Source organism: Cinclus cinclus, chromosome 25 (assembly GCF_963662255.1).
Source record: "Cinclus cinclus chromosome 25, bCinCin1.1, whole genome shotgun sequence".
NCBI lineage: Eukaryota > Metazoa > Chordata > Aves > Passeriformes > Cinclidae > Cinclus > Cinclus cinclus.
In genome coordinates this window covers 4,344,021-4,364,742 of record NC_085070.1, presented here as the reverse complement: position 1 = coordinate 4,364,742, position 20,722 = coordinate 4,344,021, and the positions used below count along the sequence as shown (strand labels likewise).

General features: G+C 48.1%; 1 protein-coding gene across 1 annotated transcript in view; it reads left to right on the top strand.

Moving 5' to 3' along the window:
• The first annotated feature begins 5,265 nt into the window (after nucleotides 1–5,265).
• Nucleotides 5,266–20,722, top strand: part of UBASH3B (ubiquitin associated and SH3 domain containing B) — a 63,007-nt gene continuing 47,550 nt past the window's right edge. The window contains exon 1 of the mRNA XM_062508717.1: nucleotides 5,266–5,658. Within this exon, the coding sequence (XP_062364701.1) occupies nucleotides 5,507–5,658 (152 nt within the window). The 5' untranslated portion in view covers nucleotides 5,266–5,506. The remainder of the gene's footprint in view (nucleotides 5,659–20,722) is intronic.

The following is a 20,722-nucleotide window of genomic DNA, read 5'->3' as shown; positions in this document are numbered from 1 at the left end:
TCCCAGCTCGCTGTCCAGAGCCCCCTCAGTTGCTGTGCCAAGGCAGGAGAAATTAAAACAAAGATTTGCTGAATGCAACTCTTTTCCAGGTAGGTGAAAGGACCCAGCCGTGCCTGGTTAGGAGAGGGTAAAGCCTCACTTTACAAAGCCTCAGCCACTCTCTGCTGCCACATCCAGGGCTTGCTTGGCTTGTAATGACCCGTGAAAGGCAAATCCATGGCCCCACAGAACCCAGCTCTGGACCCAGCCAGCGTCCAGCAACAAAGTCCTTCCTCTCACAGCAGAGCCACAAAGAGCTGAAAGCCTTTTAAAATCAATGTATTCTTTTATTTCTCTTTTACTTTCAGGCTAAGCCTGTCGTGTCCTGCCCTGAAATATCTGAAAGACACTTTGCCTCTTGACTTATTCCTGCTCAACTCCATAAATCTAAACCCGAATGAAGGGACTATGATGAAATTAAAGTGGATTTTTTTTTTATGATTTTAACGAGGAAAACACTCCAAAAACTGAAGGAAATCCGAGCTAGAAAAGCAAATTCTCAATTCCCTTCTAATGGAGCTCGTGGTGCTTTGCTCACCCCACAATTCCACGTGTGCAGCCCAGTTTGGAGCCCCAGCCCCAAAGGCAATAAAAGCAGGAGATGGATAAAAAATCCTCAGTCCTGAAGCCCTAATAACTCTCCCAGAGCCCAAACCTCGTGGCAGAGGTTTGAGGTGAGGGACAAAGGGGAGGGGAAAGTTCCTCTCCCAGCCTTGTGGACAGAGCACAGGATCCTGCTCCATAAAGCAGCTGCTCCTTCTATTTTTAAACCCTCTGGGGGTCTCAGATATTGCAGTGATGAGAGAAGGGGAGGCTCCTTGGCAGACGGATGGGGAGGAAGGGAATTATCCCTGTGGGATGGGCCCAGGAATAAAAAGAATATAAAAAATGAAGAATAAGTGCTGATTCCAGCTCCTCCATCCAGCCCCAACAGGTACCAAAGCTGGACAAAGGTGATTTATTCCTCAAGGCTGCTCTCAGGAATGTTGTTCTTCCACTTCCACCAAGGCTCAGCGCAGAAAATGAGCTGGAGTTTGCTGTTTCTTTGCTCTCAGCTTCACAAAAACCCCCTCCTAAATAATAATTGAATAATAATTTCCCCCCTGCATGCTGTTTTGAATCAAGTGCAAGGCAGCTGTTGATTTTCCTCAGCCATAAATCACCGTTCATTGACACTTGAGAACTCAGGAGACTGGGGGAAAAAAAAAAATATATAAAAGGAGGTGTGAGGGGAGAGGAAACTGCAGAGGGTGGGCTGAGTTTTATTTTTAATTTTGATTTCTTTTAAATTATTTAGCACAAGCTGGCTGGTGTGTTGCCACCTCTTGAGCAGGCAGGGAAATAAAAGAAGAGGATGGACTTGCCAAGGATGGATATGGGATGAGGGGAAAGCAAAGCCCCTGCCCCATTCCCTGCTGCTGTGCTGTTTATTGCAGGATATTCCCATTTCCAGGGAGAAAAGCATTCCCGTGGCAGCACCAGGTTGGGAAAAGGACTAAATTTGGCTCGAATTCCTCAGGAACCTGAGCTCTTCCTACTGAAACCCCCCCCTCCCTATCCAGGGTGGCTTTTGAAAGCATTCCCCCCAATTCTGTGTTGCACTGAAGTGATAAAAATAACCCCCTAAAAATGCATTTTCCTGTAGGTAAAGGGATAAGGTTTGGAGTTCACCCAGGAAAACGGTAGGATTCAACAGAGGACATAGACAAGGATCTTGCTGCAGGACCTTGAATTTTTTTTCTGTCTCTGGGTACCCAAAAGTTGTTGCATTAAACAGGAAAATGATGAGCAGCAGCACGTGAACACGCATAGAAATATCTGGGATCAGGCCAGCAACATAAGGCCATGTGAAAAAAAAAAAAAAATTAAAAAACAAACCAGAAAGGTTTTCTGTGAAAATCTGACAGCATTTTAAATAAACTGAATGTCACCAATATCATACAAAGCCAAATTATTTTGTATATTTTTATTTTTTTCCCTAATTTTTTTATTAATTTTGGAGGCTGTAACACATTTTTCTGGGTGTTCTCCTTTTTAAAAAAAATTGTTTTCTACTTTTACTTTCTTCCCTTTCCCTGTTTTATCACTGTGACAGCTTTCATTTTCAGCTTACAATTAAAAAATTAAAAAAAAAAAAGGAAGAAAGAAAAGGTGGGTGGCAGCTTTATTTCCAGGCACACATTTGATAGCTGGGGGTAGAAAAAGAAAACCTTTTTTTTTTTCCCAAAGAAAAGGTTTCCATGTGAAAAAGCACAGCCAGATAAAATGCAGGGATATTTAAGTTCCAAGGACATGATCTTGGCAGGCTTGGAAAATAATTTCCAGCCAGTCTCACCTAAAAAAAAAAAAATCCTATTTTTGCTCCTTCTTGTTTGATGCAGCAACTCATCCAACCAAAGGAACTTCAATATTGCAACTTCTCTAATGTGGCTTTATTTATTTTTTAATTCAGTGTGTGAGTCTGTCACAGCCAGAGGAAAGAGATTCCCATTTGGGCAAAGTCCCTGGAAGCTGCTTCCATAGCAAATTTCATTTTTATTGTTATTTCCTGCTTGAGTAATTCAGCTGGAGCACAGGAGGGAGGCCCAGGGAGAAAAGTCCAAACATTTTCTGCTGGCTGCAAGTCCCTGCATTCCACTGGGAATTGCCTGCCTGGGAGATAGGAAGGTGGGATCAGGGTTAATTTGGGATTTTTATCTCCTCCTTCAGTGTCTTCGTGGTGCTCCCAGAACAGCTGGGATGAGTTCATGGGTGACAAACCCAGCAATCCAAATTTGAGCACAAATATTGTTATTAACACGCTTAATTCTCCTCCTGCATTAAAATGGAATAGAAAATATTGTTATCAATATCTTCAATTCTCCTCCTGAATTAAAGTGGAGTAGACTGGGTGCCTGATCCTGATTTCACAGCTGGAATCCACAACCAAACACTCCTTGGTTTCACCCTCTGGCTTTAATTAAGTCCTTGACACTTAATAGTGGGAGTAAATTAAAGAACCTCAGCAGCAGCAGAGGAGTTAAAAGTGATTTTAAGAGAGGGAGAAGAGCAGGTTTTTTTAGTTTGATTTTGGTTTTTTGTGCCGTGTCGTTCTGGAGCTGGAATTTCTGTGGCATCCTCAGTTCAGGGATGGCTTTTCCCTGTGGATAAAATCAACTGGCACAGGAGGAGAATGAGCAGAGAGCTGCGAGGGGAATTGTTTTTTCCCTTCATTGATACAACAAAATGGAAATGGGCTGTTGGCTTTCCCTAATGTGAATAATAACAACTGCAGTGATAGATTTGTCGTTGCCAGTATTGATTTCCTTCCCCAACATAAACTATTTTTAAAAATGCCTCTTAATGGGTTTTTATTTGCTGGCAGGGTTGGGATTTCAGGCTGTTCTCCATTGGGCCTGCTCTGAGAGGAGCAGGATCTGCCTGTCCTTAAAAGTGAAAGGAAAAGTGGAAAAAAAGGGAAAGTCAGGGGGAAAAAATGGGCAAAGGAGAAGGGCGAGAAGGATGAATTGAAATAAAATGAGGAGAAAAGCAGGAATATCTGCTCCACCCAGCCCACAGGAACCTGCAGGGAGGGGAGCAGAGCTGGAAACGCGAGGATGAGGTGAAAATGTTGGAGCACAGCTCTTCTGCCTTGAACCACGTCCAGGTGAAGCACGAACAGCATCGAGTGGAGCTGCAGGAGAGAGCCCAGAGGAACCCAGGGAGCTGCTCCAGGGCTGGAGCCCCTCTGGAGCCAGGCTGGGAGAGCTGGGGGTGCTCACCTGGATTGGAGAAGGATCCAGGGAGAGCTCAGAGCCCCTCCAGGGCATAAAGGGGCTCCAGGAGAGCTGGAGAGGGACTGGGGACAAGGGATGGAGGGACAGGACCCAGGGAATGGCTCCCACTGCCAGAGGGCAGGGCTGGATGGGATTTTGGGAATTAGGAATTGTTCCCTGGGAGGGTGGGCAGGGCTGGCACAGGTGCCCAGAGCAGCTGGGGCTGCCCCTGGATCCCTGGCAGTGCCCAAGGCCAGGCTGGACACTGGGGCTGGGAGCACCTGGGACAGGGGAAGGTGTCCCTGTCCATGGCTGGGGTGGTTGAGATGAGATTTGAGTTTGGGTTTTTCCAACTCAACCCATTCCATGGCAGTGGAAGTGGCAAACGGAGAGACCTGGAGAGACCTGACCTCCCCTCTTTGTTCTCTGTGGGGTTTGCTTGGGATCACAAAGAGGATTTCCTAAAAAAAAATGAAAGAAAGAGAGTAACAGGGAAGGGAGGGAGGGAGGGAGGGAGGAAGGAAGGAAGGAAGGAAGGAAGGAAGGAAGGAAGGAAGGAAGGAAGGAAGGAAGGAAGGAAGGAAGGAAGGAAGGAAGGAAGGAAGGAAGGAAGGAAGGAAGGAAGGAAGGAAGGAAGGAAGGAAGGAAGGAAGGAAGGAAGGAAGGAAGGAAAATTTATATCTATGTATAAATAAATGGACAAATAAATACAAAGTTACAATAAAGGCAAAGCAAACAAAAATAACCAAACAAAAAAACAAAATTACCAAAAAAACCCAAAATAACCTTCCTCTCTTTTTTCTTTTTTTTCTTTTTTATCTTTTTTCTTTTTTCTTTTTCTCTTTTTTCTTTCTTTTTTCTTTTTTTCCTCTTTTTTTTCTTTTTCCTTTTTTTCCTTTCTCCTCTTTTTTCTTTTTTTTTCTTTTTTCTTTATTCTTTTTTATTTTTCTTTTTTCTTTCTTCTTTGTTTCTTTTTTCTTTTTTCTTTCTCTCTTTTTTCTTTTTTCTCCGTTTTTTCCTTTTTTCTTTTTTCTTTTTTCTTTTTTCTTTTGTCTTTTTCTTTTTTTCCTTTTTCTTTTTTCTTTTTTCTTTTTTCTTTTTTTCCTTTTTCTTTTTTTTCTTTTTTCTTTTTTCTTTTTTCTTTTTTCTTTTTTCTTTTTTCTTTTTTCTTTTTTTCCCCTTTTTATCTTTTTTCTTTTTTTATCTTTTTTCTTTTTCTCTTTTTTCTTTCTTTTTTCTTTTTTCTTTTTTTTCCTCTTTTTTCTTTTTCCTTTCTTTCCTTTCTCCTATTTTTTTCTTTTTCCTTTTTTCTTTTTTTTCTTTTTTCTTTTTTCCTCTTTTCTCTTTTTTTTTCTTTTTTCTTTTTTCTTTTTCCTTTTATCTCTTTTTTCCTTTCTCCTTTTTCTTTTCTTTTTTTCTTTTCTTTTTCCTTTTATTTCTTTTCTTTTTTTTTTTTTTTTAAAGAAAAAAAAAACCCAAAACAAAAAAAGGAAACCTCCCTTTCTCCTACCCGCTCCCTCGCATCCCCCACCCTCTGCGGGGCGGGAGCATCCCGGCTGCTCTCCCGCATCCCCCGTGCCGGGGGCGGGCGCGGGGCGCGCACGTCTGGGCGGTGTCGCCGCGGCTCCCCGGCCGTGTGTGGCTGTCCCCAGGCGCTGTCCCCGAGCCCGTGGCGTGCATGGCCCTGCGCGGGCGGCGATGGCTGAGCGCTGATGGCCCAGCCCGCCGCGCTCGCCATGGCTGCCAGAGAGGAGCTGTACAGCAAAGTCATCCCCCGGCGGAACCGCCAGCACCGCGCCGGGACCGTCAAACATGGCTCGTCACTGGAGATCCTGCTCTCCATGGGCTTCCCCAAAGCACGGGCGTAAGTCGCTGCCCCGCGGGGTTTGTCCCCTCCTTTCTTTCGCTTTGCGGAGGGGAAAGAGAGAGAGAGAGAGAGAGAGAGACGGAGACCGAGAGAGAAGCGGCGGGCGCCGCTCGGCTCCGCTGCTCCGGAGCGGCGCGGGGCCGGACGCGGGGAGGGAGCGCCGGGGAGCCGGGGATCCAACCCGGGAAGAGTCGGGGATGCTCTGCCGGAGCAAGGGGATGCTCTCCCGGAGAGGGAAATGCGCTCCCGGAGCGGGGGGATGCTCTGCCGGAGCAAGGGGATGCTCTCCCGGAGAGGGAAATGCGCTCCCGGAGAGGGAAATGCGCTCCCGGAGCGGGGGGATGCTCTGCCGGAGCAAGGGGATGCTCTCCCGGAGAGGGAAATGCGCTCCCGGAGAGGGAAATGCGCTCCCGGAGCGGGGGGGATGCGCTGCCGGAGCGGCCCAGACAGCGGGAGATGCTCTCCCGGCAGCCGGCAGTGCTCTCCCGGCTGTGAGGGGATGTTTCCCCGGCTGCGAGGGGATACGCTCCCGGAGCGGCCCGGAGATGTCTTCTCGGAGCAGAGCGGGAAGCGGAGAACGCTCTCCCGGCAGTGGGGGGATGCGCTCCCAGAGCCGGGGGGATGCGCTGCCGGGGCGGCCGGGGCAGCGGCGTGATGCTGTCCCGGGCTGAGGGGGCTACGGCCTGGGGATGTCCTCTCAGAACGGCCCGGACAGCGGGGAATGCTCTCCCGGAGCAGGGGGATGCTCTCCCGGAGCAGGGGGATGCTCTCCCGGAGCAGGGGGATGCTCTCCCGGAGCAGGGGGATGCTGTCCCGGAGCAAGGGGATGCTCTCCCCGAGCAGGGGGATGCTCTCCCCGAGCAGGGGGATGCTGTCCCGGAGCAGGGGGATGCTCTCCCGGAGCAGGGGGATGCTCTCCCCGAGCAGGGGGATGCTCTCCCTGAGCAGGGGGATGCTGTCCCGGAGCAGGGGGATGCTCTCCCGGAGCAGGGGGATGCTGTCCCGGAGCAGGGGGATGCTCTCCCGGAGCAGGGGGATGCTCTCCCGGAGCAGGGGGATGCTCTCCCGGAGCAGGGGGATGCTGTCCCGGAGCAGGGGGATGCTCTCCCCGAGCAGGGGGATGCTGTCCCGGAGCAGGGGGATGCTGTCCCGGAGCAGGGGGATGCTGTCCCGGAGATCCTAAAGGACCCGCGGGATGCTCTGCTCGCATCTCCCGGCGAGCCAGGCTGGAGCCCCCGGCACACCGGCTCCTGTCCCTGCAGCCCTCCTGTATCCTCCTGAAGCTGGGGATCGCCAGGGAGGCAGCTTTTGCCACCCAAACTGAAATTGCTTTAGTTCGGACACCGGGGGGATTTTCTTTAAGCCGTGTACAAGTCACCCTAAAAGCAACAGAGCAACCGAAGTTGATTTCAATGCGTAGCCTGGAGTGGTTCGGTTTTTCTTGTCTAATTCATGCCCAGTGATAATCTCCGTGGGTGTGTTTATCCTTTAAATTAATCAGGCAGCAAATTAATGATAACTTTAACAGTGACTCCTGATGTGGGACTGCTCGTTTTGGGGTGCAAATGAAACTGGTGGGGATCGGGATGGTTCCTTGATCTCCTTAAGTTTTCTGTTTGTTCTTGATACCAATCAGAGCTCCAGGGTTTTGGAGCCTGTCTTGTCACAGTTGTGGGTTTTTTAATAAATGTAGACAGGCACATGCATTTTAAGGGCATATGTTGCTCGTGGATTCATGGGATTGCATGGATCCACCAGCACATGCAGGAAATCTTATTTTTGTGCTCCACGGTGCTGCTTTGCACTCCTTATGGCTGTCAGTTATCTACTGAGATCAGCACTCAGCTTTTAGACACAGTGAATGCAAATGAAGAGCAGGGCAGAGCTCTGGTGACTTCATGCTTAGCTCGATTGGAAGAAAAAATGTGAATCTTTCAGTGGAGCTGGAATAAAAAAAAAAACCAAAAAAACAAACAGCTTGATCCTATGAATGAAAGTGGTTCTTACCTGCACAACAGTGCCATCAAGGCTGCGAGGCAGCCCTGCTCTTACCTGACTCAGGAACTGTGTCTATGGGTCACATTCCTGCCCAAAAAGCACTGACATTTGTTAAAATGCACTCAGAGCTTCATCACGCAAAGCAGAGAAGGTTAAACACAGGGAGCGAGCCAGAAAAAGGAGCAAAATATCCCCAAATGCTAAAAGTACTTATTGGAAATCCAGCCAGGCAGATGGGTAAAGCTGTCTTGATATTGAGTTCAGGATAACCCTGTGTGACAGCTCAGCTCTCTGCTGGGACAGGCACCCCCCATCCCACCTGAAGGAGCAATGAGTGCCCTGTTCCACCCTGCTGGAAATGCTACAAATTATTCATCATTAAAATTCAGACAAGAAGCAAAAATGGAAATAAACCAAATAAAATCCAAGCGGTGCCACCAAGGGAAGGGTGTGGATGGAACACCGGTTTGGGAGCTTGAGAGAAAGGAGTGCATGGCAAAAGGACATTCCCTAAAGGTCCAGAGGATGCTTTGTAACTCTCAGCATTTCTCTGTAAGTGGGAATGCGAATTACCAAGATGCCAGCGAGGTAAAAACATCTCCATCCAGAGATAGAATGGAGAAGCAGCCTTAAATCCCTTGAGAGTTTTCCCCCAGCACTCTCCCACCTCTGTTTCCTTCCCCAAAGCCACACTTCAGCAGAAGCCAGGGAATTCAGAGAGATGGGAATTCAGTTCTGTGAGCACAAACACGAGCCAGGCTGGTACTTAAAAGTGGTGACCATCTGTTTGGGTGGCTTATGCAAAACAAACCTCCAAGTTGTCAGACAAGTCTGTCAGACATGTCACAAAATACCATCGCTGCTGGCAGCAGCAGCCTCCTGCTTCTTTGGTAGAGCTGGGGGGATTGATTGGGGCAGGGGACAGAGAGGCAGGGTCAGGCAGGGTCACACACACAGGGGTGAGCTGGAATTGGAATTTCCAGGGTGGTACCGAGGAGTGAGATCCTGGACAGAATTCGCATTGCCTGACGTTCAGCTCTAGCCTGCGTGTGCTAAAATAACCAAAGGTGAAAGGCTAAATGTGGTTTCCAAGAGCTGCTGGATGGCTCAGTTAAGGGGAGAAACTGGGCTGAGCCAGGCAGGATCCAAGAGAGGATGTCAGGCAGCAAGTGCAAAACTGCCATGGATCTTGGGTTCACACCCAGGGAGGGGTTCTTAAAAAAGCCTTTATTTGTCCATCCTGCGGGTGCTTTATGGGGGACTGGGGATGAATCAAAGGACGTGTCCCTCCTTTCTGAGATGGGGGGCTACTGGAATTAACAGACCTGCATCGATGTCAGTGTCCCACAGCTCACACTGAGACCTTTGAGATTTCTCCTGTTCCTTTGAACCTTTCCCCTGTTCCCCCCTATGAAGAATTTTTTGGCACAGGTCCTTCTGTTTTCCTTCTTCCCAGCACCAGCTTGGATTCAGGACTCCTCTAAATCACAGGGTGATGTTCCAACCACTTTTGGAAGCTTTTAGCTGAGCATGGCACCTGCTCAGAGCACTGCAGTGTGTCATCCCTTTGAACCATCACCACGAGCTGCTGTTCTGCCCTGCTGCCTCTTGCCAGCACGCAGCCATTATTATTATTTTATTTTGCAATTAGCCCTTTAGGTTACGTACTCTCTGCTCCCACAGGCTGTCCCTATCCCCAGCAGTTCCTGGTTGAAGCAAGCATGAAAGGCAAAGGTGATGTTATAATTCCCATTTTGCAATTTGAGCACCAAGGAAAACATTTTGTTAGTGCAAAGGCTTAATCAAACCCCCAGCGCTTCAATGCCTTGAAGACAACAAGAGGATTCCTCCAGAAAGAGGTTTCATACAAATATTATTTCCCAGCTGCCCCAAAATATTATTTATCATCTTGTTAAGAATCTCCCATCAGTGGTTCCACCTAATTGTCATCCAGATTGCCTGCCAGCACCTCTCTCTATCGTTTATAATCCCTGTGAGCAGAGAGAAGAAAAGCACAGAGTAATTTACAGGCCATCAAAACCACAGGGGATCATTTACAACTCCTATGCACGTAGAAGCAATTTAAAAAAAAAATCCATAATGTGTCTATAAAAGGCTAAAATTGAAAAAAAATTAGTGATAGACTGCAGTGTTGTTCAGGATGGAAGACCTCTGGCCAAACTTGAGTTACTGAAACTTATTTATCCTGCAGGGTGCAGAAATCAATGTGGCTCCAGAGTTTGCAGCTTTAAAAGCTTCATGTCAGCCTTTAAACTCCTCCAAAACATGCTCAAAAACAGAAAGTTAAAATTCTACCATGAGGAAAAAGAATTAATCCTGCTATCTTTGTTTTAATTCTGGGTTCACTTACGTTTGTGGATATATAAATGTATAAAATTTAATATGTTTCAGTTGCTGCATACAAATCTGAACTCAAGCCACAGCTCTGAGATGCTTCTTCAGAAGACATCCAGGCCTAAGAAAATGAAGATAATTCCCTGGTCCCCTGCCATTACCCAGGCTGGGTAAACCACTGCCCATAACCAGAACACTTAAATTAGAGATATTATGCTCTTTCTGTCACTGTGCTGTCTCTGATAAGCAGAAGAGATGACACAGGTGGCAAGGCTTGCCAAAAGTAAACAGATGTTCCTTCCCTTCCTCTGGGCCTGGAAAAGGCTTTAACTCTGTGTCCATGGAGGAATTAATTCCCCTGGACCTGGATAAGACCAGTCCGACTTGGATTTGCCTTCTCAGAGAATTTACAATTATTAAAGTTTTCATTATTGTCAAAGAACTGAAGCTCGGATCCAGTTTGCAAACAGTGAAAGCTTCTCTGGTGTTTTGAAAGGGATTTTAGCCTGCTAAGACATGTTTTGCTTAGTAACAGACTCAGCAACATCGCAGGATTTCAGCCCAGCAAGGCTGGGAGTCGCTCCTTCCTCTGGGGTTGGAGCTGGCTTTGGGAAATTACGGCATGGAAGAGAAGCACTGCTCATAATTTTCAATTTTGAAGTGGTTTCCCTTCCTTCATGGTGTTTGTTTTCTGCAAATACTCCTGGCTGAAACTCATCCTGCTGCAGGGACCCAGCCTATAACCAACCCCAAGTCCCACTTGAGCCCAAGCATTTGAAGGATTTTCTTTATTTCTAGTGACTTGTGCTGGCCCAGGGCATGGAGGGAAATCCCATCGCCAAGGGTAGAAGCTGATGAACAGAAATATTGCTGGAAGCAGCAGCTTGGGAGGCTCCTCTGAGAATGATTCCCAAATTTAGCAACACTGGAGGAAGTCTTGAACTCTTGAATGGAAAATCCAGGTGTTGTAGCCACCTTAGGGCTGAGGGAAAAGCTTCCCCTAATGCTCTGTCTGTGCTGATCACTCCAGATGGGGACTCCAGGGCATGGGCAGAGCCGTGGATTGTGGCAGAGAAACCATCTGAGCAAAATACTTTCATTTCCAGTCCTGCCCATGGAGTTTGTGAGCAGGAGCTTCCTAGGAAGGGTTTGTGACCTGTTTCCAAACGGTGAGAGAGGGACAAGTTCTGGAAGTTCTGGAAGTCACTTGCACAAGCCCCTGGTTCCCTGCACTGAGCTCTGTGCCCACGCTGGGGTTTTGGGGTGACATGGGAGCAGTCTGAGCACTGAAATGCTCTGGTTTGTGCAGTGCAATTCCTGGGCCAGCTCCGAGGCCTCGGAACAGCTCTGTCCATCTGTGCTGGACAGAAGGGGATCCAGCAGCTCCGCAGGACAGGACAGTGAGACAAGGCAGCAGCTGCCAGGGAGGTGCTCAGAAGGCTTCGGGAACATCTATTTGGGATTCAGTCCCGTGGCTGCTCTGCACATGGATTTTAATTTTTTTTTTTTCCATTGGCTTTACTGCAGATTTCTGCTGTGGGACTGAGATGATTCCTGCAGGATTCAGGCTGTTCTGTGCCAGTGGCTCCAGTGTGTTTGGGGTATCTCCATGAGAAAGTTCCTTACTTTAAAGATCTAAAATTATAAATCACAGAGGGCTCTTTATTTCCACAGTATATTCTGAAAACCAAGGCACAGAGAAGCTTAGCTATCAAATCTACAGTTAGGCTGATACTTGCACCTGAATCTGTAGAGTTTCAGTCCATTCATGACAGGACTTAGATCTGGTCTAATTAGAACAACTCTTTCCACGACGTGGTACAACATTTTCAGAGGGAGGGAGATCTCTTATCAGAGGCAAAGGAGTGATAAGATCACACTGTAAAATGATAATGGCAGCAGCAGAGCTTGGTGCTCCCTCAGTGATTCAGGATGCTGGACACAGAACTGCCATTAATCAAGTGGACACAGAACTGCCATTAATCAAATCTGATGGCTGGGAGCCGTGGAACAATCAGATATTCGGGGCTGATGTCCACAGAGAAAACATTTCTGCCTCAAAAGTGTTTAAGGCCAAGGCACCCCTGCACAAAAACTGTTCAGCCAAGGTCAGGCAGTCCCTGCAGGGCTTGCTGGCCCGAAGAATGACCTCGTGTGTGTTCAGGGAGGAAAACAAAAAGCAAACTCCATTCTGGTGCCCTCACACCCCACACTTCACTGGATCTCGTATTTGAGCGTTAGAGCAGCATCACCATGTGCAGTGAGCTCCCGGGTCAGCCAGCAGCCAGCATTCCCTGGATTGCTGAGATGTGGTTTTCAAGGCTCTGTGACTTTGGCAAATGCTCACAGAGATGTCCGAGAGTTTCCTGGTCCCTGAGTACTTGGTTTGTTTTGGTGTTAAAATTACATGGTGACAAGAAAACATTTCCTTGGGCTTCCGTTCCTCTGATGATTTCCTTGTCTCGGAGCCAAGGTCCTGAACTTGATCCTACCCTCTGCTCTAGGAAGGAGAGGAGCTCAGAAAGTGCAACCCAGACCTCACATGTCACTGAGGGAGCCTGAAAAATTGCTCTGGGCCTTCTGTGTCAAAGCCCCAAGCAGTTAAAAACTTGATCCTGCAATTCCCTTTCAAGTTTCCTATCAGCTTCCAGGAACACAAATACCAGTGTTATCTTTTCTGTCTCTTTTTCTTTCTCTTCACCTATCTCCAGACCTGATACCACTGTCAGGAGCCAGTTTAAATGTACTGATCAGATTCTCAAGACAAAGAGCGGCAGGAAGAAGTCAGGATTTCAGATATCCAGCATGTTTGAATGGAGCCTTGTTGGCATTAAATGCTGATTCTCCTTCCCCCTTGGCCAGTGGCAGCATGTTGGGCTGTTTCTTGCAGAATCCTGCCTCTTACAAAGCCCTCATAAAGCCCTCTGGAAGTTCATCCTTGGATTATTGCTGCTGCTTTCCTATGGAACAGCCTGTGCTAAGAGGAGACTGGCAGAAGTCAGGGGGGAATTCCATTCTTTGAAGGATCATGAGAAAAAAAAATAAAATTTAAAAACCCTAAAAATGTGGTGCCTTTAAATATCAAGTGCTAACCCCGCTGTCTCCTGAGGACATTTCCGTGTTTTTAAACCTCTTTTGAAAGTGAATTTGGACTCCCAGATTTTGCTCGGAGTTGAAAACCCTGCCCTGGGTTTTGACTAAGAGCTCATCGTGGATTCACAGCATGTGCTGTGCAATTGCAGAAAGAATAGAGACATCCGTGTGTGTGTCTGTGCTGCACCAGTCTAATTATCCTCAACAAGCAGAGTCATCAAAGGAGCTGTGCTTCAGCAGCTGACAGCGTTTTGGATTCCAGCACCAAGGCTCTCTGCAGCCTTTGTGCTCCACAATGGGCTGCACTGCTCACCCCTCCACAAACACACCCAAAGAGAAGAGTCCTGGGCGTTTTTCTGGTTCTGTGCTGCCTGGTTGTGCACAAAGGCTGAGGCTGGACAGCAGCAAAGTGGAGGGGAAAAAAAATGCCAAAAAAACAAAAACAAAAAAATAAAAACAAAACAAAACAAAATAATTAAAAAAACCAAACAAATATATATATATATATATATATATATATATAAACCCCCAAAAAACAGTGAGAAATGGAGGGAATTTCTGAATTTGCCATAACAAAGCTGTGCAGCCTTCATGAACAGTGTTTGAGACACCTCGTCCATGTTCATAAGGTGCTGTCCCTTCAAACCCATTCTTAAAATTTGTCCTGAAGTTTAGCAAGTCCCAGCAGCCGAAGGTGGGGCCTGAGGTAGTCCTGAACACCCACAACTCATGGTACAGAGCTGAGAACCAGCCTCACACACCTGGGGAGCAGGAGGGCTCCTCCATTCCCTGGGAAGCCTCAGGATTCCCATTTCTCACAAAGATTCCCAAAAGAGCACAGCTGCATGTGCAGGTATGACAGAATCCTTCAGGTATGGTCAGGACCTGAATAAAATGCAAACAGAAAAAACAGTAATTATGAAATGAGCCTGGAATGAGGGAGAGATGTGTTTGATGTCTGTGCTTTCCCCAGACACCAAATCTGTGCCCTTGAGGCTGAATTCTGGCATTGCCAGCACCTTGCAGGCCAGTCCCAGTCAGCAGAACACCTTGGGAATGCTGCTGGAAGGATGTGGCTGAGCAAACCTTGGGATATGTGCTCTCTGTGCTAAACCCAACGACTGGAAGCTCTGTTAGACACACACAGCCTGGCGTGGAGAGAGGTTTTAACTGTGTTTCACTCCCACCCATCACCCCCTGCCATCATCAGACACAAGTCAAGTGCCACTGGTCACCCTTTTGGGAAGTATTAGTGATGCTCTGCTCTCCATGATGTGACATCGTTTACCAGTGTAGAGCTGGGGCTGTTTTAGGGAGATTTCTCATCTCCTGATGTGTAAAAATGACTATTTTCATTCCCCTGTGCTTAATAGAATCCAGCAAGTTCTTCCACAACTCATCCCATTAATGGGCTAATTCAGCCAAGCCCCTCAGCACACGCTGGGATGGCTGAGACCAAGATGTCTCAAACATTTCCACCCCAGCAGGCATTAAATGGGAAGAGCTGAAATAGATGAGGTGGTGCTCTTTATCTTCTGAGCCGTTCCCCACTTTACCAAGAGTGATTTGTAGTTTCAGGATGCAAATTTCAAGCCCTGAGCTTGGTGCTCAGATGAAACCCCTGTGATCATTTTCCCCCTGCGAGCAGAAACCTGATTGTAATGTACCACAGCCCTGCCGTGCAAGGAGCAGAGGTAAACATCCTCCCTGCTCCAGGAGCTGACACTGCATAGGAGCCAGAAAGAGGATGGGGAGAAGAAAGGAAAGAGCCAAGCCCTGATCCCAGCATTGCCTCCCTTTATTCCCGGTGATTACAGCAAGTTAGATGGGTAAATGCAGAGCTGCATGAAGAACAGATAAACACCATTCCCATTTTACAGACAGGAAAATGCAGCTTGAGACAATGCATGGAGGCTCTTGATGGCAGAGAGGGCACCTTAATTAACATTTGCCATCCACTGGAGACAAAGGGCTCTCCAGAGCTGCAGGCTCTAAGTGGTGTCAATGATGTCCTGCTCCCTTGTTCTACAATTGTATTGGATTTTTGCCCCACAATCGATATTTCCTTCTGAGAGGAGCTGCCAAGCCCCGGTAAGTGTCAGATCACAATATATTAGCCAGGGAGAAGCCAGTTCTCCCAGGCTCCATTGAAAGAAATCTCCAGCTAACCCAGATCTGGAGCTGGTTCATATTCACACCAGTCCATGGGCAACAGGAGCAAGCCTGGGAGTGAATAGAATTTACAGCTGCACCTTACAAATCACATTTCTGCTCCTTTTACAGTCTCTTCATAGCTGTATCATAAATGAATTCATGTTCTGAGGGGCAAAGCCTTCCAGCAGTGTAAATCAGCCCAGCACCATTTCCTTTGTTGGAGCAATAATAACACACAGCAGCTGAGCATCTTCACCAGAAATAACCCAACTTTCATTGCTAGCAAAGTTTCCCTTAGAAAAATAGGTATTTCAGACCATTCAGGGAATGCAAAAAAGCCTGGGCATAAATAAGAGTCAGCACCAAAGCCTCTGGAAAGGAAAATAGAAACCTCAGGTGTTTTTCACAGCACATTTGTGTTGGGGCAGCGCAGTGTTTTATAAATAGCGACTCCAGCTCTGTCCCTGGAGCTGGGGCACATAACCCTGCTTTTCCAGGCTCATAACCCTGCTTTTCCAGGCTCATAATCCTGCTTTTCCATGCAGCTGGATCCATGGGAATCCTGATTATTTGTGTGTCACCTCAGCCAAGCGCTGCAGAGGATGAGTCAGGAAGGGCCCACAGAGCCCAGAGCGTGTGATGGCACAGCACAGCACAGCTGCTGCTCCCCTCCAGAACCACAGCAAACACAGGGAATCCACCCTCTGTCCTGTTTAGCCCCCAGTTCATCCCTGTCATGAGGTCTCTGTGGGGTGAGCTGCACAATCAGAGCCCCTCACCCCAAGCTGACACCAGCTGTAGTTTCAAGTCTTGCTTAGATTTGGTAAAAAGTGTGTGATTGGCAGGGGGGAAACGACCTGCTCCCCCCTGGTATTTCCTGTTTTCTCCCCGAGGTAAAATTTTCTACTGGCATGGGAAGGTCAGGCTTTATGGGGATCCCTCATTTCATCACCCAGCTTCCCAAAGAAGCCCATCGGATGCTGTCACAGAGGATTTAACTCCCTACAAACACCCTGACTCTGGGGATCAATGCATCTTTCCCATCTTCCTCCACTTCCTGCCCCGAAGTTGCTCATCCTCACTGAGATCAAAAGACTTTCAGCCCCTGAGAATTCCAGGGGGAAGGATGATGTGCTGGAAGTGCAGAGTGTGCCTGGGATTCAGCTGGACTCGCATAATTCCTACTAAAATTTGCCATAATTTTATTGGCACAGCCTGTCACTCCTCTGGAAGTGCATCCCACGGGGAGGAATTTGTGCATCAGCCTGTGCTCCTCACCCTGGTTGTGTCCTGCCAGGCTTCTGCTGTGACTCAGCCTGACCAAGGGCACAGGACCTGCTGAGATCCTTCCCATCTTCTCCTGGGCAGCTCCAGGGAGCTGCTGCTGATTTCTGTGCTGCTTCTAGGTGTTCAGAGAGGCCCATCTGCTGCAAAGGGAACTTTCAAAGGGCAGGGTCGAGGCTGCCCAGAGAAAATGTGACAACAGGAGGGGGAAAATTAAGAATCTTTCACAGAAATGTGTCATCCCCAAAGAGCCTGAGGTCAGGTTGGCAGGGCTAGGTTTGGAAGTTAAATTCTGGAGTCACAAAGCATGGGAACAGGATTGCCATGTCTTAATATTTCCTCCCTCTGCTCATCCCCCCCAGCAACCTCCGTGAAAAACTGAAATAAAATTCTCCTGTAGCTGCTGCCACTGCTGCTTTCCAAGCAGAGGACCAGCAGCTTGCTGAGGTGTCATGGGATTTCCCTGGATGACAGCTCAGGAATTTTTACATATTTGCTGTCAGCAGCTTGTTTGGGGGAGGAGGATTGCAGAGCTGTCACCTCAACCCCACCTCACAGAGAGGGGGGCTGTGCAGGCATGGGGAGGGATGAGAGCAGTGAGTGCCAGAGCTCCCAACCCAAACCCAAACCCAAACCCAAACCCAAACCCAAACCCAAACCCAAACCCAAACCCAAACCCAAACTGTCTTGTGCCTCTGTGGGAGTGGGGAGAACACTCACAGGGGCTGTTTTATCCTTTCTGACAGCAAAAAAGTCACTTGAAAACCTTCTCAGATTTCACAGAAAGGTGAAATGAATGACACAACTGAGCCACCAGCTCAGAAGAAACATCTTCCTTGGTGCCTGGAGCCACTGCCAGCTCCAAGTGCAGGGTGCTGCCTTTTTGGCTTCAGGACTGCAGTAAATCTCTGTCTCACAGGTGTTCTGGAGGATAAAGCCATCAAAAATGTGAGCTGAGACAGTGATGGGGCACAGGAGTTCTGTCCGGACCACAAAAAGGGCAGGATTCCCCCTTGGATCACCAAAAGCCAGAAAAAAAATCCCCTAAAAATTCAACTTAGCAGCACACGGGAGGAAGTTGTGTTGCTGGGGTTTGGGTTTACTCACTGGAAGGAACTAATTATGAAACCTGAGGCCTGGCAGTGTCTGGAATCCAAGGCTTTCTGGAAGTCCAGAATGGATGAGCTGGAGTCAGCAGCCACTCTGGGAAATCTTGGCTAAGTAATGCTCAGCGTCTCTGCAAATTAAGCACCTCCCTGAGCATGAAAGCCTTTTAAGGTTTTTGCCTGAGGATGCAAAGAGAGGCTCTGGCAGCACTGGGTTTGGAGCTGGGTGATTTGGATTTGCCATCAGGCCATAAATAACCCCAAAATGTGCTCTTAGGTGGAAATTAGCTGTTCCAGACATCCACCTCAACCTTCCACCCACTGGATATTATTTCAATTTTGCTGCAGCACATCCCCAAACCTTCCAAGACCTTTGATGTGAGTTTCATTTCAGTAACAGACATGAAATTTTGTGGTTTTCTTAGGCTGGGTGTAAGTGATGGTGAGGAAGGAATCCTTTTTCCATGCTGCTTTATCTTCCCCTTGCTTGCAGCACATTAGTTCTGAGTGTCACGAACACAAGGCAGTTTATTTGTGGAATATCTCTCTAATCACTGAAGTAATGTGAGGCAGTTGAACAATTTAAATGAGCTTACGAAAACAGGATTGAGTGTTGTGATTAGATAATTGTCCCTTTGCTTCAAGGTATGAGTCAAAGCAGAGACAAGTTTTTGGTTGCAGTGAGAATTCCTGAAAACTGTGGCTTTCGTGGTGCTGCTGGTGGTGGTGGTGGTAAAACAAGCAGAAAATATCAGCTGTATCCCCGCAGGTTTGGGAGCTGCTGAGGGATGTTTAAGGGATAAACATTCCCGTGATTTTTGAAGTTTAGGGCTATGTTGAGCAGGGGGAAAGCTCCCAGCAGCCACACAGGTCCCCACATGTGGATCCCACCTCGGGGGAGGAACCCAGGATGGATTTTGGTGCCAACCTGGCAAAGGATTCAAAGGTGCAGCTCAAGTTCAAACACATGAGCAGCTCCCTTGGTTTGCACCGGGGTTACTCAGCACAGCCTTGGGACAATTTTGGTTTTCAGTCCAGAGCAGGGTGGGGCTTTGCTGGGAGTCCTTTGCTGCTGGAGTTAGCTGAGCTCACTGCCATCCCACACTGGAACTGCTCCGTTTGGTTATCTGGATTATCTAATTTCATTTCCTCCTGGGTGTTGGTCAGGGAGGGTTTTTTCTCTGATGTGTTGGTGCATCCTGTTTGGTCTGAAATGTGCAATTCCATCCTCTGGCTGTGCTCACTGCTGTGCCCGCGGCCCTCACCTCCTTGTGAAGGAGCAGGGTTTCGAGCCCAGGCACTGCCCTGGAGGAGTCGTGGCTGCTCTGCCTCCCACTGCCAGGTGAGGAAGGCAGAGAAATTTCCAGCAGCTTTTCTGCCATCAGCAGGGTGATAAGGGTTATCTCCATCCCCCCTCCGCAGACAGGGGAGTGCCAGGACAGAAGGATGAAGCTTCTGTTTTCCAAACTGGCTATCAATTTTTCGGGTTTCAGCATGTGTGAGTGCTGCCAGGTGTGTCCCACCCTCCTCAAAAACCCTTCCGCAACTGAAAGGAGCATCTAAAATCGCATCCAAAATCTGCACCTGCTCGTGGCAAGCTGAGCCTGTCCTTTGCCTAAAGCCAAATCACCAGTTCAGTTTGAGCACACAGCCTGGGATGGGATGTCTGACATAATCCAGGAATTCAGTAGCTGTTTTCAGTAGTGATTTGGGGTGAGATTTTAAAAAGTATTGAGGCGTTCAGGCAACAATTCCATCCCCTGCTGTTTAGTCTCGGTGATTCTCTCAGCACTGTCCTGGCTGCTCCCACAGCCAAGTCCTGCACTTTCCTGCCTATCAGATTTGGCTGCATATCCGAACTGGCTCCTCTTGTACCTGTGGTGTTACACTGCATCTCAGAATTCAGAGAAAATAAAGAGCTCTACATTCTGCCTCCTTCAGGTTAACCTTTCAATGCTGCTGCTTAAGATCTTCTAACCACGTGAAGGAGGCAGGGGGATCTAACATGGAACACAAGAGCTTTCTTTCAGGACGTAGATTGCATTATAGGAAATGAGAGGCAATAATCAAAGGAAGTTCTTCATTCTCGTTATCAGTTCTCCCCGTCTCGTTTCTCACGCAGAGCACTTCTGTGTCCGCAGCACAGCCCCTCTCAATTCTCCTCATTAGAGGTGGAGTCTCATCCCTGCGCCCTCTGCACAGCCACAAGCGCCTTCCCTGAGCCAGCATGGATTTTTTTTTTTTTCCCCTTCACCTTTAAACAACTCATTTTCAAGCCCAGCCAAAGACGCAGTTCCTCTCCCTCAAAAATCAATCGCTGTCAGAGCTTCCCCTCGTCCAGCCTCATTCCGAGCACGCTGCCTTGAAGAGGAATCATTCCCGTGGATGCAGCAGCCTTTGGAAGCATTGATTTTTCTGCCTGGTTTGTGTGCTGCTGGTATCCCAGTGAGCTCTGGAAATGTGATAAGCCTGGCCAGGAGATTGGCAGGGCTTCAGCTGCTCAGAAGGCCAGGCTGGGAAGGGAACGTGGAAATGTTTGCAGTAATTGGTGACAGTGAATCTCCTGTGCTGGTGGCTGAATGGGATGTGTTGGGGCAGGCAGAGAAGGACTTTTAGGTTCTGATTTTAAAAACCCCTAAACATATATTTACATGCCATCGATCTCAGTGAGTGGCACGGACTGAGGTAAAGGAATATTTTATTTCTGCCTCCCTGAGCAAGCTGAGGACAGCCTGGTTAAGAACAGAGTCATTTCCCCACCCTGCAAGTGTTCAGAATGGTTCCACACAGCAAACAGCCAAACCCAGTCCTCTGGCCCTCAGAGGGTGCTGTGTTTTGCTGGCACTGCTTAAAGTTTGCAGGGAGCACTGAATGAACTTCGGGTTTGACTTTGAGGAGGCTCCTGAATCTCTGTGAGCACCCAGCTCTGGACCACTGCCACCCCAGCAGGCTCCCTGTGCCAGGGGACACCTTTGCAGAGGTTTGGGGAAGCAAGAAGAGCAGATGTGGAGGTGGCCATGGCCACTGTGAGCTCCCACCCAGCTGCAGGGCACAGCCCTCCCCACGGAGGC